General features: G+C 36.4%; 2 protein-coding genes across 3 annotated transcripts; both read right to left on the bottom strand.

The window, feature by feature from the left end:
• Positions 1 to 1,934: 1,934 nt before the first annotated feature.
• Positions 1,935 to 5,287, bottom strand: LOC112750252 (BRAP2 RING ZnF UBP domain-containing protein 2-like). The gene is made up of 9 exons (XM_072199898.1): positions 4,643 to 5,287; positions 4,461 to 4,569; positions 4,270 to 4,384; positions 4,078 to 4,175; positions 3,734 to 3,840; positions 3,389 to 3,635; positions 3,255 to 3,308; positions 3,015 to 3,158; positions 1,935 to 2,354 (listed from the first exon to the last, which is right to left on the bottom strand). Exons 1-9 carry the CDS (start codon positions 4,654 to 4,656, stop codon positions 2,208 to 2,210), a joined length of 1,035 nt encoding a protein of 344 aa, XP_072055999.1. The 5' UTR covers positions 4,657 to 5,287; the 3' UTR covers positions 1,935 to 2,207.
• A 1,334-nt stretch (positions 5,288 to 6,621) lies between these two features.
• On the bottom strand, positions 6,622 to 10,878 carry LOC112697523 (protein CHLOROPLAST IMPORT APPARATUS 2). 2 transcript variants are annotated; one of them, XM_025750740.3, is made up of 3 exons: positions 9,209 to 10,878; positions 8,366 to 8,521; positions 6,622 to 7,712 (listed from the first exon to the last, which is right to left on the bottom strand). In XM_025750740.3, exons 1-3 carry the CDS (start codon positions 10,274 to 10,276, stop codon positions 7,665 to 7,667), a joined length of 1,272 nt encoding a protein of 423 aa, XP_025606525.1. In that variant the 5' UTR covers positions 10,277 to 10,878; the 3' UTR covers positions 6,622 to 7,664. The 2 variants fall into 2 exon arrangements, with proteins under 2 accessions (XP_025606525.1, XP_025606534.1); XM_025750749.3 differs by having other exon boundaries at positions 6,622 to 7,035; positions 9,209 to 10,754.
• Positions 10,879 to 12,547: the final 1,669 nt, after the last annotated feature.

Genomic DNA, 12,547 nt, shown 5'->3' with positions numbered 1-12,547 from the left:
ATCTCCTTGCTTGATTCCTAATAGGCTCGGTGCGTGTTTGGCTTTGTCCCTCTGGATGGAGAATAACGGATTGCATCTGAGGCCTCCGTGAGATACATCCTGCTTCTGAAATTGCTAAGATGATGGCTTGGATCTGATGTGCCGTCGTACGGAGTCATGTCTGGAGCTTTGAAGTCCTTTGGGACCTTTAGCTTTCATGATCTCTTTGGTGAATGGATCTTAGTCCTTGCAGGGGCTATCCTCATGAGAGGATCGATTAGCTTTGGCCTTGAGATCTGCTTCGAGTTTTTTAGGAGTTTGTCCTCCAATTCCCGGCGTCGCTTTATCTCCCTTTGCAGGTCTTTCTCAGCCTCTCGTTGATGTAGGGCTTCTTCTAGTTGTTTTAAACGGTCTTGAAGCGCCTCCATGGCTCCCGTATTTGGATAATCATTTTCGTTGTTAAGTTGAGGAGTATCCTTTGGTGTAGTGTCCGCATTTTTTTGCGGCGTTCTATCCTCTAGATCTGAATCGTGGTCATTGTCATGGTTGTCTGCCATGGTGGTGGGATGACTTCCAAGTTCCCCGGCAACGGCGCCAATGTTCCGAGGGTTACCTGAAACTGTAGGTCAATCTCGGTCGATATCTTCTGTGTTGGTCGGAGCCGACGTGTCCGGCAGGTGTGTAGCGGCCGGAGCTGGTGTGTCTGACTTGTAAGACTGAAAGTCCTGCTGATCCTTCATCCCCAGAGGGTGGGGGTACCTGCAAGGGCCTCCGATGCTTAAGTTAGCAAGGGTATTAAGCAGGTATTGAGTAGAATCAGAGTATGAGTTATACATGGGTGCTCCAATTTATTTATAATGGTGAGGAGTGACCTCTCTGGAGATAAGATAGTTATCTTATCTTATCTTATCTTATCTTATCTTTGAGTGAAGTCATCTTATCTTTAGCGGAACCGCCTTTAGAATGGGCTGTGTTCCTTCGTTGTGGGCCTGCTTTCGGCTCCTTTAACGATTTGGCCAAGCTCTTTGAGAAGAGCTCGGGTATTGGCCGAGCTCTTTGAGAAGAGGTCGGATAGTCTGACCTGAAGAGGTCGGTCGGCTTGTCGCTAAACATCCGGGTCAGACAGCTTGACCCAGGGTATGAACACCAACCAAGTGCACTTATTAAAACTACATCTCATGTATGAATATTATTTTAAGTTATTCAGTATAAGTGTATAACTGAAATTCATATGCTTCGACTCTTCGAGTTACGTTACTCTTGTCTTCATTCTTTGACTTCATAGCTGCATTACATGGACATGATATCTTTGTATATAAATAATAACATTACTTCCAACATTTTCTTTTTTCTTGTATTTGAATCAACACTAATTAATATTTTTTATTTACTAAAAATATTGATCTAATCCCCTAATATTTTACTCTTCTCTTGACAAATAATATGATGTCTTTTGTATACGATATAAGATTACGGCGAATATTTTTCTTTACTCTCTAGCCAGTAGCAAAACTGTGTTAGGGAAAAAAATAATAAATAAAGACAATAAAACATTTTGGGAAACAAGCTTCACTATTGGTCAGAAGGTGAACAAATCCATGTATCATGAGTGTATCATCTTGTTTTGCTTAATTTATACGTAAAAGATAATATATACAAATAGAATTGAAAGCGATCCGAGTTGCTCGACTTACGAATAGCATTATTGTGTTCATGCATTACATAATACACTAAACTGTGATGGTAATCTCGAACAACATTTCTTCAATTGAATATTATCTCTCCACTCAGCTTCGCATTTCATGTGGCTTGCTAGTTTTACATTTTATCCTTAATAATAATAATAATAATAATAATAATAATAATAATAATAATAATAATAATAATAATAATAATAATAATAACTAACTTAATCAACTAACAATTAATCTTTTTTTATCAACTTGTGCAATATGTATCGTCATAAAATTTATCTACAATTTTATTGACTTTGCCATACCTTCATTGACATGATTTATTTGTTTGCATTTTTATGGCATCAATCCAATATTAGTACTCTATTTACATAACTGAATAGATTCAAGGTACACACCACAGTTCGAAACAACAAACATTTCAAATTGAAACATCTATACTAATGGATCCATTTGCACAATTTGTATGAACGCATGAACATAACACGATTGATTCAAATCAGTGTGAGGACTTTAGTCAGATGATTCTTGTATTTATGGATTTTTGCCAAGCTGAGAGTTAGTAGTTGACGAGGATTCCTTTGATGAGGCAGACAAAAGCCCATCTTTTATTTCGTTATGCTCAGGCAACTGTTGTTCTTCTGGCTTCGCATCATCTAGACAAGTCATAAGATATCTTAGCTGCAGAGTTTAAGACAGTATCAAATAGCCGATCCATTTGTGTTGTATGATATGCATAAGTACGTCCTTATAAATATTAAATAACTACTGTACAAGTTTAACTCCCACCATCAACCAATATACAAATATATTAAGGAAAACGGTACTTTAACCAGCTCTTCCAAGCTTGCTACTCTCTCCTCTGACCGTTTAAAGAATTTTTTTTCCTAGAAACAAGTCACACCATTCACTTTTCAGACCTTTGGACCAAATTTCCAACCACTAAAGCTCAAGTAATAGGAATCATTAACACCAGAATTACATAATCAAAATCACTAAAATTTTCAAACAAACATGAAAGCAGTAATTATGGACATTTGGTTTAATCAAAGAATCCTCATACTAAATAAGTAGCACATAAAGAGTAACTATTTTATGAAGAACACATCACCCATAAGAAAGATATAAAAGATGAAAAAGAATACCTCTCCTCAATCTCAAGCAACTTTGCTTTCCAAGCATCCTCATTTTTAACAAGATTCTTATTAAGCGATAGACACAAAACACATATAAACATTTGTAATACAATTTCCTGTCCTTATGATATATTAATGAGGTCTTGTGATTATGGAATGGGAATTTTTCATAAGAAATTCTTAACAATGGATTACAACTTATTACCTCCTTCAGAAATTTCTTCTCTTTGTTACATCTGTTAATCTTGGCCTGAATCTTCTGCTGTTTAAGACTGACAGCCTTTTGAACAGCTTTAGAGATTTTTCTCTCAGTTTCTTCTTTTACCTCTTGCAACAACAACTCAAAATACTTCAATAAACACATAGAAAAGTGAGCAAAACGAGGATGTTGGACATGATGCAGCCTCAGCCGATTCACTGTAAATGACTACTAGAATCCACTTACAGATTTTTGGTTTTCAAGTTGAGTAGCAAGCAACTCATTGTACTCATTGACAATCTGCAAATGTAAAAAATAAAATTAAACATACAGAAGCCAAGATTTCAGAAAAAACTATTTGACTAGTTTTGCAACATTACAGCTTCAACTTTACTATTAAGTAACGCCTCGCTCATAGAATTATCTTCACAGCTGCAACTTCCACAGCCATTCTCTGCATGAACACAGTGAGTGTTCAGCTCAACCAACTTCCCATCGGTTTTGGACTGAATAAGTCTATGAACGTAGTTGTCTCCCACAAAATCCCACACACGTTTGGTTTCCACATCTAGGGCATAGCAATGTTGTGTCTCTTTTGAGTGCATGATGGCATGTCCTGCTTTATATCTGAGACACCATTGTCTCAGGAATAAGATACATATGGCTGAGATACATTCAGGATAGAAGCAGTATAAAAAATAAGGGTTGAAGAGAAATTCTCTCACCTTCCACAACCAACAAACCCGCATATAATACATATCCAAAGGTTCTCAGTGTTCCGACAAACAGAACATATGGATTTTTCTGCTTGCTGTTGGCAATAGCGGTACACCTGAATAAAATAGTGGGAAATTACTAAGCAGACAAGTACAGAGATTCAATAACTAGCACTACATTAAACTTATTTAGACATGCTAGCTAAATTAATGAAAAGTCTGAAAAGAACAATGAATTCAAACACCCAACCTGGCAAGCACGCAAAATAGTTCAAACAGGAAAGTCAAGTGTACGCTATGTACATGTTAATGAATGTGATGCACAGAAAAAAATTGGCTCTAGAGGGACTTACAGGACAAGAAGAATCAGCCCATTTTGATATGCACGAACAATGAAAGGAATGATTACATATAGTAGTGAGAATTCCACTGGTGTCTTGATCTAACGACTCTGCAGACAACACAAAATACGGTTAGAGTCATAGATGGTGATGGATAATATAATAGTGAGAGTGGGCAATGCATATCTAAAGGGGATGTTGTACCAAGGCAAACTGGACATGTGGGCTGTTCAGTGGAGGTAGCATTGGATGGTTGGGCATGTTCAACGGAACCAGTGTACTGCACATCCAACGTGAAAAGAACACGGCAAACCTCAACCTACAATTGAAATAAGAAGAACAAGTACAAGGCAGTGAGAGAGGCAGCTAATGGAGAAAAGAGAATGGAGAAGGACCTCCAGAGAGGAGAAATGGCGGCCATTGTAATGCTTGAACAAGCTGTCGGTGGAGCCTTGATCATTGAAGCGGATCAAAACGCTGTACTGATCTTCCGTTCCATCCATTCTGAAGCAAGAAGGAAAGAAAGTAAGAGAGTAGTGAAGGGAAGAACAGACGGGGGAAGGAGGTAGGGTAGTACCTGACAATGCGCATCTAAAGGATGTGGTGAAGGAAGGTACCACAGAACTGGCAGAAGTCGCGTAGGTCATGTGATTGGGGACACCGATGACGCAGACGAAGGGTTTGCATCCAAAAGGGAAGGTAGAAAGGGGATCTTGGTCGGGGAAGAGATGCATGAGGCCGCGGGTTTCCTCGATCCTAGGGTTTTCAGAGGAGAAGTTGAAGACAGAGGTGAAGAATGATGAAGGCTCCTCGTTGGGGATTGGAATTGGAATTGGAATTAGGATTGGCAGTGATGAAACGGCAGTGCTGGAACGCCAGCTTGTGGACAAGGCTACACCTAATATTCAAACTTACGCGCGCACACACGTCTCTTAATCTTAATCACCTTTCCCTCTTGCTCCTGCTCCTCCACTTTTCCTCCACTGCTCCTGCTTTCTTGTTCTATAGATGATTCAATAACTTTCTAGTTTAAGGTTCTCCGTAACTATATGATTTGGTTGTATGTTGGGTCTTATAAACCATAAACGCTCAACATGTTTGATCAAATGAGATGGTATATTAATGTTATCCATCAAAAGCATTAAGCATGCCTTTTTTTTTGGACAGAAAGCATGTCTTCGACTATGACTCCTATATATGTATGGGCTTTGTTTTCGGCCGTAAGTGGTAACATGTCCTCTCTATGGACCTTGTACTGTGTTGGGGAAGCAAGTGCTCATCAAAATTCACTGTGCCACTCAATACGGCGTTCTCATCCAAATACTCTCCCAACTTCAACTCCTCCATCTTTCCATTTCCAGCAGTAACGTCTTTCCATTTGGAAACACTCTTGACATCACCATTATTGCTCACGTACGTAACCGAACCACAATTCTATATGCTCTTCTCTTCATTACTCACATTCACAATTATTCCATTGTTCTACAGATGGGTCACAAATGCAGCTTCATAGTGAAGGATCTAGTCAGAAACCTTAGACAAGTGGCTATGCTCAAGGAAGAAGAATGTCAGCACCTACCAAATATACCAACCAAGTGCACTCATTAAAACTAAATCTCATGTATGAATGTTATTTTAAGTTATTCAGTATAAGTGTATAACTGAAATTCATATGCTTCGACTCTTCGAGTAACGTTACTCTTGTCTTCATTCTTTGATTTCATAGCTGCATTACATGGACATGATATCCTTGTATATAAATGATAACATTACTTCCAACATTTTCTTTTTTCTTGTATTTGAATCAACACTATTTAATATTTTTTATTTACTAAAAATGTTGATCTAATCCCCTAACATTTTACTCTTCTCTTGACAAATAATATGATGTCTTTTGTACGATATAAGATGACGGCGAATATTTTTCTTTACTCTCTAGCCAGTAGCAAAACTGTGTTAGGAAAAAAAATAATAAATAAAGACAATAAAACATTTTGGGAAACAAGCTTCACTATTGGTCAAAAGGTGAACAAATCCATGTATCGTGAGTGTATCATCTTGTTTTGCTTAATTTATACGTAAAAGATAATATATACAAATAGAATTGAAAGCAATCCGAGTTGCTCGACTTACGAATAGCATTATTGTGTTCATGCATTACATAATACACTAAACTGTGATGGTAATCTCGAACGACATTTCTTTAATTGAATATTATCTCTCCACTCAGCTTCACATTTCATGTGGCTTGCTAGTTTTACGTTTTATCCTTAATAATAATAATAATAAAAACTAACTTAATCAACTAACAATTAATCTTTTTTTATTAACTTTCGCAACATGTATCGTCATAAAATTTATTTGCAATTTTATTGACTTTGCCATACCTTCCTTGACATGATTTATTTGTTTGCGTTTTTATGGCATCAATCCAATATTAGTACTCTATTTACATAACTGAATAGATTCAAGGTATATACCACAATTCGAAACAACAAATATTTCAGGTTGAAACATTTATACTAATGGATCCATATGCACAATTTGTATGAACGCATGAACATAACACGATTGATTCAAATCAGTGTGAGGACTTTAGTCGGATGATTCTTGTATTTATGGATTTTTGCCAAGCTGAGAGTTAGTAGTTAACGAGGATTCCTTTGATGAGGCAGACACAAGCCCATCTTCGATTTCGTTATGCTCAGGCAACTGTTGTTGTTCCGGCTTCGCATCATCTAGACAAGTCATGAGATATCTAAGCTGTAGAGTTTAAGACAGTATCGAATAGCCGATCCATTTGTGTTGTATGATATGCATAAGTATGTCCTTATAAATATTAAATAACTACTGTACAAGTTTAACTCCCATCATCAACCAATATAAAAATATATTAAGGAAAACGGTACTTTAACCAGCTCTTCTAGGCTTGCTACTATCTCCTCCGACCGTTTAAAGAATTTTTTTTTCCTGGAAACAAGTCACACCATTCACTTTTCAGACCTGAGGACCAAATTTCCAACCACTCAAGCTCAAGTAATAGGAATCAGTAGCACCAGAATTACATAATCGAAATCGCTAAAAATGCCAAACAAACATGAAAGCAGCAATTATGGACATTTGGTTTAATCAAAGAATCCTCATACTAAATAAGTAGCACATACATTGGAACATAGTAGAAACCAAAGAGAATCTAGAGGCCCATAGTGTGAAGCAAGTCAAACTGTTAACTGTTATAGAATCTTAGCCAATTAACCAACTTGAGTTGGTTGAGTAGTCAGTTTACTTATTCGTTTAATTTGAATTTTGTCTTGTATAACAGTAATTTATTGACTAATAGTAAACTCTTAAATAGAATTCAAAACTGCAACAGATTAGTTCTTAGCTTATCGAGTTGTAGCCAATTATTATTGTTGTTGGTGTTTTGTTTTTGTGAGTTCTTCATTGCTTTATCCTAGTCTTAGGATGCCTCTTTTACCACTTTGGTTCTTTCAGTAAAGGAAGGAAGAATACCGCAAAAAGTGAAGAGGAATTTTTTAAAGAAAAGGTTACAAGAATTAAAACTTTATTTTTAAAAGGAAGGTCACAAATAAGCATGTTCAACTGTGCGCATTTGAGCTAGAAATCGCCCTCCTAACAAATCGTCCCTGCCACATCACAAACAAGGTACACCTGTTACCTCAAGTCTTAACACAATGAGGAAGCCATAATTCAATTTTATGTGTTTTTTTTTTCCTTTTAAACTTACAAATGTTTGTTTTAGTCAAACCTCCCCTTAATTATTTTTAAGTTATTAAACAATACTTCGTTGCTTAACTGTCGGACACAACACTAAAATTGAAAATATCGGAACCCTTATAGGGATTTACGTACGACTCATGTGACATGGTAACGTAGATTTAACATTATTTCCTTCTTTTTTTGCCCTCTATAAAATTAAAGAATCTCGAGAATAGCTTTATAGATAGAGAATGAGCAAGTCCGTAACATATTTTAGGACTTATTAATTGATTGAAAATAAGAATGCATATGAAAATGAAAATCCTAAACATAGCAAATAATTTGAATAAGATAGATCCTCAAAAAGTTGGACGAAAGTGAGCAAGCACGCTATGCTAGGGTCCACTCTCCATAACAAAAAAGAAATACTCTCGATCTGTGACGCACCTCATTACCAAATTGTTATCACTATCTCAAAATCATGAAGGAGATTTTGTTTTCCCCTTTTGTGACACATAAAATACTGCTAAAACATATATATAATTTTTGCTGGAATGTCCTGAACTCAGCTGGGTCGTACCTGCATTCTGGGCCGTCGATCTGCGTTGACCTTCCTGACTTGGTACCTGATCTTCTTCGAGAAGAGGCGTGTACGCCGCTTTTCTTTGTAGCGAAGCACGCTAGCCTCTCTCATTCCCCCATTCTCCCATAACAAATCGATTTGTGACAATCGTGCCTGCACCAAAGTCCAAAACAATTCAAAACCGTTACAAGCTGTAATTATTACGTGCTTCGGCATCATAATACACACTCATACACCCTTCAACCGTGACATCTCTTCCACAATGTATTTTCTATTTTCAATTAAATATTTAACATAAATATTTCCTCCTCATAATAAACGAACGTGTTCGGAATGGTACCACCACTTATTTGGAAAAGGCTACAATAAATAATAAGAAAATGAGATCTTGTAAGGAAAAACAAAAACCTTTTGTAGGCCAACCAACGAAGGGAAAGTTGGAAACAATTAATTAAATATTAGTTTAGGGAATGTTTTCAAAAGCATAGAACTTTGGGAAGTAAATTAAATAAGAAGGGAGCATGATATGCATGAAAGTATGAAATACTTTTTATTGTTGAAGAGTGAAAAGGTGTGATTCTAACGCTCCACGTGATTAAAATGCCGACCAAATAGTGAACTCCAAAGTCCAAACTTTGTAACTTGTATAATTATGAATTACTATAAATTATAAAGTATGTCTAAATTTTTGAAATAAGTTAATCTAATGCAACAAAAAATAGAAGTCAATTTAACATAAGGAAAAAGACAATTAAAAATAAACAAAGGAAAAACTTTGAGGGGTTTAAGGAATTAAGGTGCCAACAGTAATAAATAAAAAAAATATGATTAGAGACGTACGGTGACGTCACTTCCCGGCAAGTCGGAGGCTGAGCCGTCGTCGCCGAACGGCGAGCCCCTGTCGGACCAACTATCCCTGACACCGTCGTAATTCAATTTCAACATCAATCCGGAATTCAATTTCGGAACAGCGGCATGAATATTATTCAGCTTCGGAAATTCATCGCTCTTATTCTTCACCTCAACGCTCGGTTTCTCCACCTTCTTCTTCTTCTTCTTCGCCTTTTCAGCTGCCGCAGCCACCGGTTGTTGCGGCGCAGGCTTGTTTACGGCCTTAGGCGATATCTGAAGGATATCAACCGCCGGGAAATTCCACCAATTGCCGTCGTCGGCGCTTCGGAGAGCCCTCACTCCGGCCCTCCGCAACCCTAGCCGGAAATCCAGTTTCCCGCCAAAACAACTCCACGGATTATTATCCGAAGAAGCTCCATCAATGGAGGACGATTCCAATTCTACCCCGCTCCCCATGATGCTATCAATTCCCTCCTCGATTTCCTCGTCGAGCATCGATTCGGCATCGAAATCGTCTTCTCCGGCGCAGCAATGGTTATTGTTATGGTCCTCCAATTCCAAGGAATTCACCCTGGAGCTTATCTCCCCTGGGCTCTGGCATGGCTTCTCGTGCTGCACACTCACCACCTTAGGCTCCACCGCGAAGCACGACGGCTTGTACTGGTGGAGCAGAAACGACGACGTATCGAACACCCTGAACGGCAACAACAGGTCCGACGAGTCGTCCAAAAACGACGCCGTATTGGAAATATTACCGTTACTGTATTGCGGCGATGGTTTGGCGAAGCTTTTGAGGGTGTTGGATGAGAAGAGGTTGGGGTATGCGGTGGAGAGAAGCGCCGCGGCTTCGTTGTAGGTTTGATTGGGTCGCTTGCGAGCGGTTCTGGGCTTACGCGTGGAGATTGCCAGCTGGCTGTTGCTGGATTCGGAGATTGTTGAAGACGGTGATGATGAAGTGTGTGAAGTTCTGGTGATTGATGAAGATGTTGACTTAACGAATTCGAATTCGAAGCCATAGGTTCTTCCGCCAGCTCCACTTAAACACGATGATGACATTCTATTAATTCTTTCTCAATTTTAGAAATTAAGAGCTAGCAGCTAAACATGGTTGATGGAACAAAAAGTACAAAACCCTAAACCCAGAAAGTACAAGAACTTAAAATAAAACAAATGGAAGAAAAGGCCAAAGAGAGTCTCCGGAGTTGAAGGATTAAAAAACAATTCCGGCAAGAAAATATCTAAGGGACTGGATTGGTAAAGTAAAGTAAAGTAAAACCCCCCAGAAAGAGTAAGAACGAGGATTGGTGTGTTGGATTGAGAGAAAGAAAAGAAAAAGTTGACCGATTCCGGAAAAGTAGAGAAGTATTTAATTTGAGAGAGGAATTGAAGGGGTTAAGAAAAAGAGGAAAGAAAAGACCCGTTGGGGTGTCTATACATATAGGCAAGTGGCACGATGTAGAGTGAGGAAGAAAGAAGAATGGAGTTATGGAGATGAGTAGCAACGGAGGAAGAGACAATGCTCGGTTTCTCTGCTATTCCTACTTCTCAGTAGGGACCACTCTCCTCTCTTCTACTTTTACCCCTTCTTTCCTCCAATTATTTTACACTGTTCTTTTACTATTATATCCTTCAACCCTTCTATATTCTCACTACTTTCATGCTTTTTCATCTTTCAATAAGTATCTATGGATATGCCAAGTGAACAAAGTTAATAATTGAATGAAATCAATGAATTAAATAAATGTGAATTTATCATGTACTCTAAGAGTACATGTGTTTACAGTTACAAAACAAAAAGTTTTTTTATTAAAAGTATAATTTATTTTATATTTATTAAATAAAAATATTTAATTTTTTTTATTAATGATAAATTTATTATTTGTTTTAAAAACACATATTAACTAAATTCATTAAATAATTATAATTTTGAAAATAAATTTTATGCACCTGAGCCAGCCTTGCTAATCAAAATCATTAATTTAAATTAGTAGCCGTTTTGTATCCAATAATTTGTATATGTATTAATTTTCTTCCAAAACAAAACAAAATATCTATTAAAAAAAAAGCTCAAATAAGATACATCAAGCATTATTACAAATTACTAATATATATTATGAATACTAACTTTCCACAGTCTTGCTAACACTAACATGTATTCTAAACAAAATATTCCACTTAAAATTATCAAAAAATATATAATTTTTTAATAAAATTTAATTATTTTACTCTCATTCGAATTTTAGATAAATTATAATTTAAACTTTTATATTCGGTAACGCAAATCTTGAAGTATAGTTTAAATATTGACCTTTCAAAAATCTTGCTAAGAATATTAGCACGTACTTAAAACAAAATATTTTATTAAAAATGATAAGAAAATATAAAAAAAAATTATATAATGTTATTATCTTATGTTTGGGTAATTTGGTAATTGAGTAATTAAAATGTTAAGGATAGAGGAGCCAGGAAAGGAAGTAGGCAAAGGATTATTATTTGTACCCCATACCTGCAAAAGACAATGTTATGGGAAAGGCTCCTTATCTGATGACATGGAGCAGTGTGATTGGATGGTTTAGATTTTCTGGGGCTTACATGGCATATGCTTTAGCGGTTCTTGAGTTGTTCACGTGTATGAAGGGAAGAGGTGGGTTTTTGGATTTTTGGATTTTTATCAATGATTCCAACCTTTTTGGTGTCTTCCCCATTACATCTGTGGCACTCAATCATACTACGTTTCCCTTATTTTGTTCATTTACTTCCTTATTAACAATCTTTTCTCACCTATTATCCTCTATTTTCCGCATTATCACTCTTGTTGCTACTTATGTTTTTATTCCCAATTTGCATTTTCATGTTCCTTCTCTTAATAAATCAATTTTAATTCATTCTTAATAAACTAACCGTTATATGTTTAAATCTCCTTCAATAAATTACATTGTCCATACTGTTAATTTATAGTGTATTTATTGTAAGGGAAAATTAGACTTTTCACTAAATTCTTTAAATAGGACACCTAGTTTTATATTTCATAAATAAAAAAATGTTATGTAAAAGTAGAACCAAGTAATTCAGTATATGCTTAAGGTATTCATGTAGTTGATTTACTTTTATTTTATATGTTCACTAAATTTAAATTCCGTAAAATAATGAACTAAAAAAACCAGTGACACATCACCGACCTTAATTCCATATGAATAAGCTAAGAATAAGATGGCTCCATCAATAAAATTATCGGGTGGGATAGGGGTATTTATTTTCCATTATTATTGTGCCCATCTGGTGGGATGGAATTATATATTTTTTTTTGTGAAATTTCCTATTTTTCAT

Source organism: Arachis hypogaea, chromosome 1 (genome assembly GCF_003086295.3).
Source record: "Arachis hypogaea cultivar Tifrunner chromosome 1, arahy.Tifrunner.gnm2.J5K5, whole genome shotgun sequence".
NCBI classification, from domain to species: domain Eukaryota; kingdom Viridiplantae; phylum Streptophyta; class Magnoliopsida; order Fabales; family Fabaceae; genus Arachis; species Arachis hypogaea.
This window is presented reverse-complemented; position numbering and strand designations above follow the sequence as displayed.

Bases quoted from the DNA above. Each gene is read 5' to 3' on its own strand.
- LOC112750252 (XM_072199898.1), bottom strand. The intron at 4,176-4,269 runs GTACAACATCCC...TGTTGTCTGCAG, and splicing joins CACATGTCCAGTTTGCCTTG to AGTCGTTAGATCAAGACACC. The intron at 2,355-3,014 runs GTAATAAGTTGT...TAAACTCTGCAG, and splicing joins AGAAGAAATTTCTGAAGGAG to CTAAGATATCTTATGACTTG.
- LOC112697523 (XM_025750740.3), bottom strand. From the start codon at position 10,276: ATGTCATCATCGTGTTTAAGTGGAGCTGGCGGAAGAACCTATGGCTTC. The intron at 8,522-9,208 runs GTACGTCTCTAA...ACTTTGGTGCAG, and splicing joins TGCCGGGAAGTGACGTCACC to GCACGATTGTCACAAATCGA. The intron at 7,713-8,365 runs GTACGACCCAGC...GTGATGTGGCAG, and splicing joins ATCGACGGCCCAGAATGCAG to GGACGATTTGTTAGGAGGGC.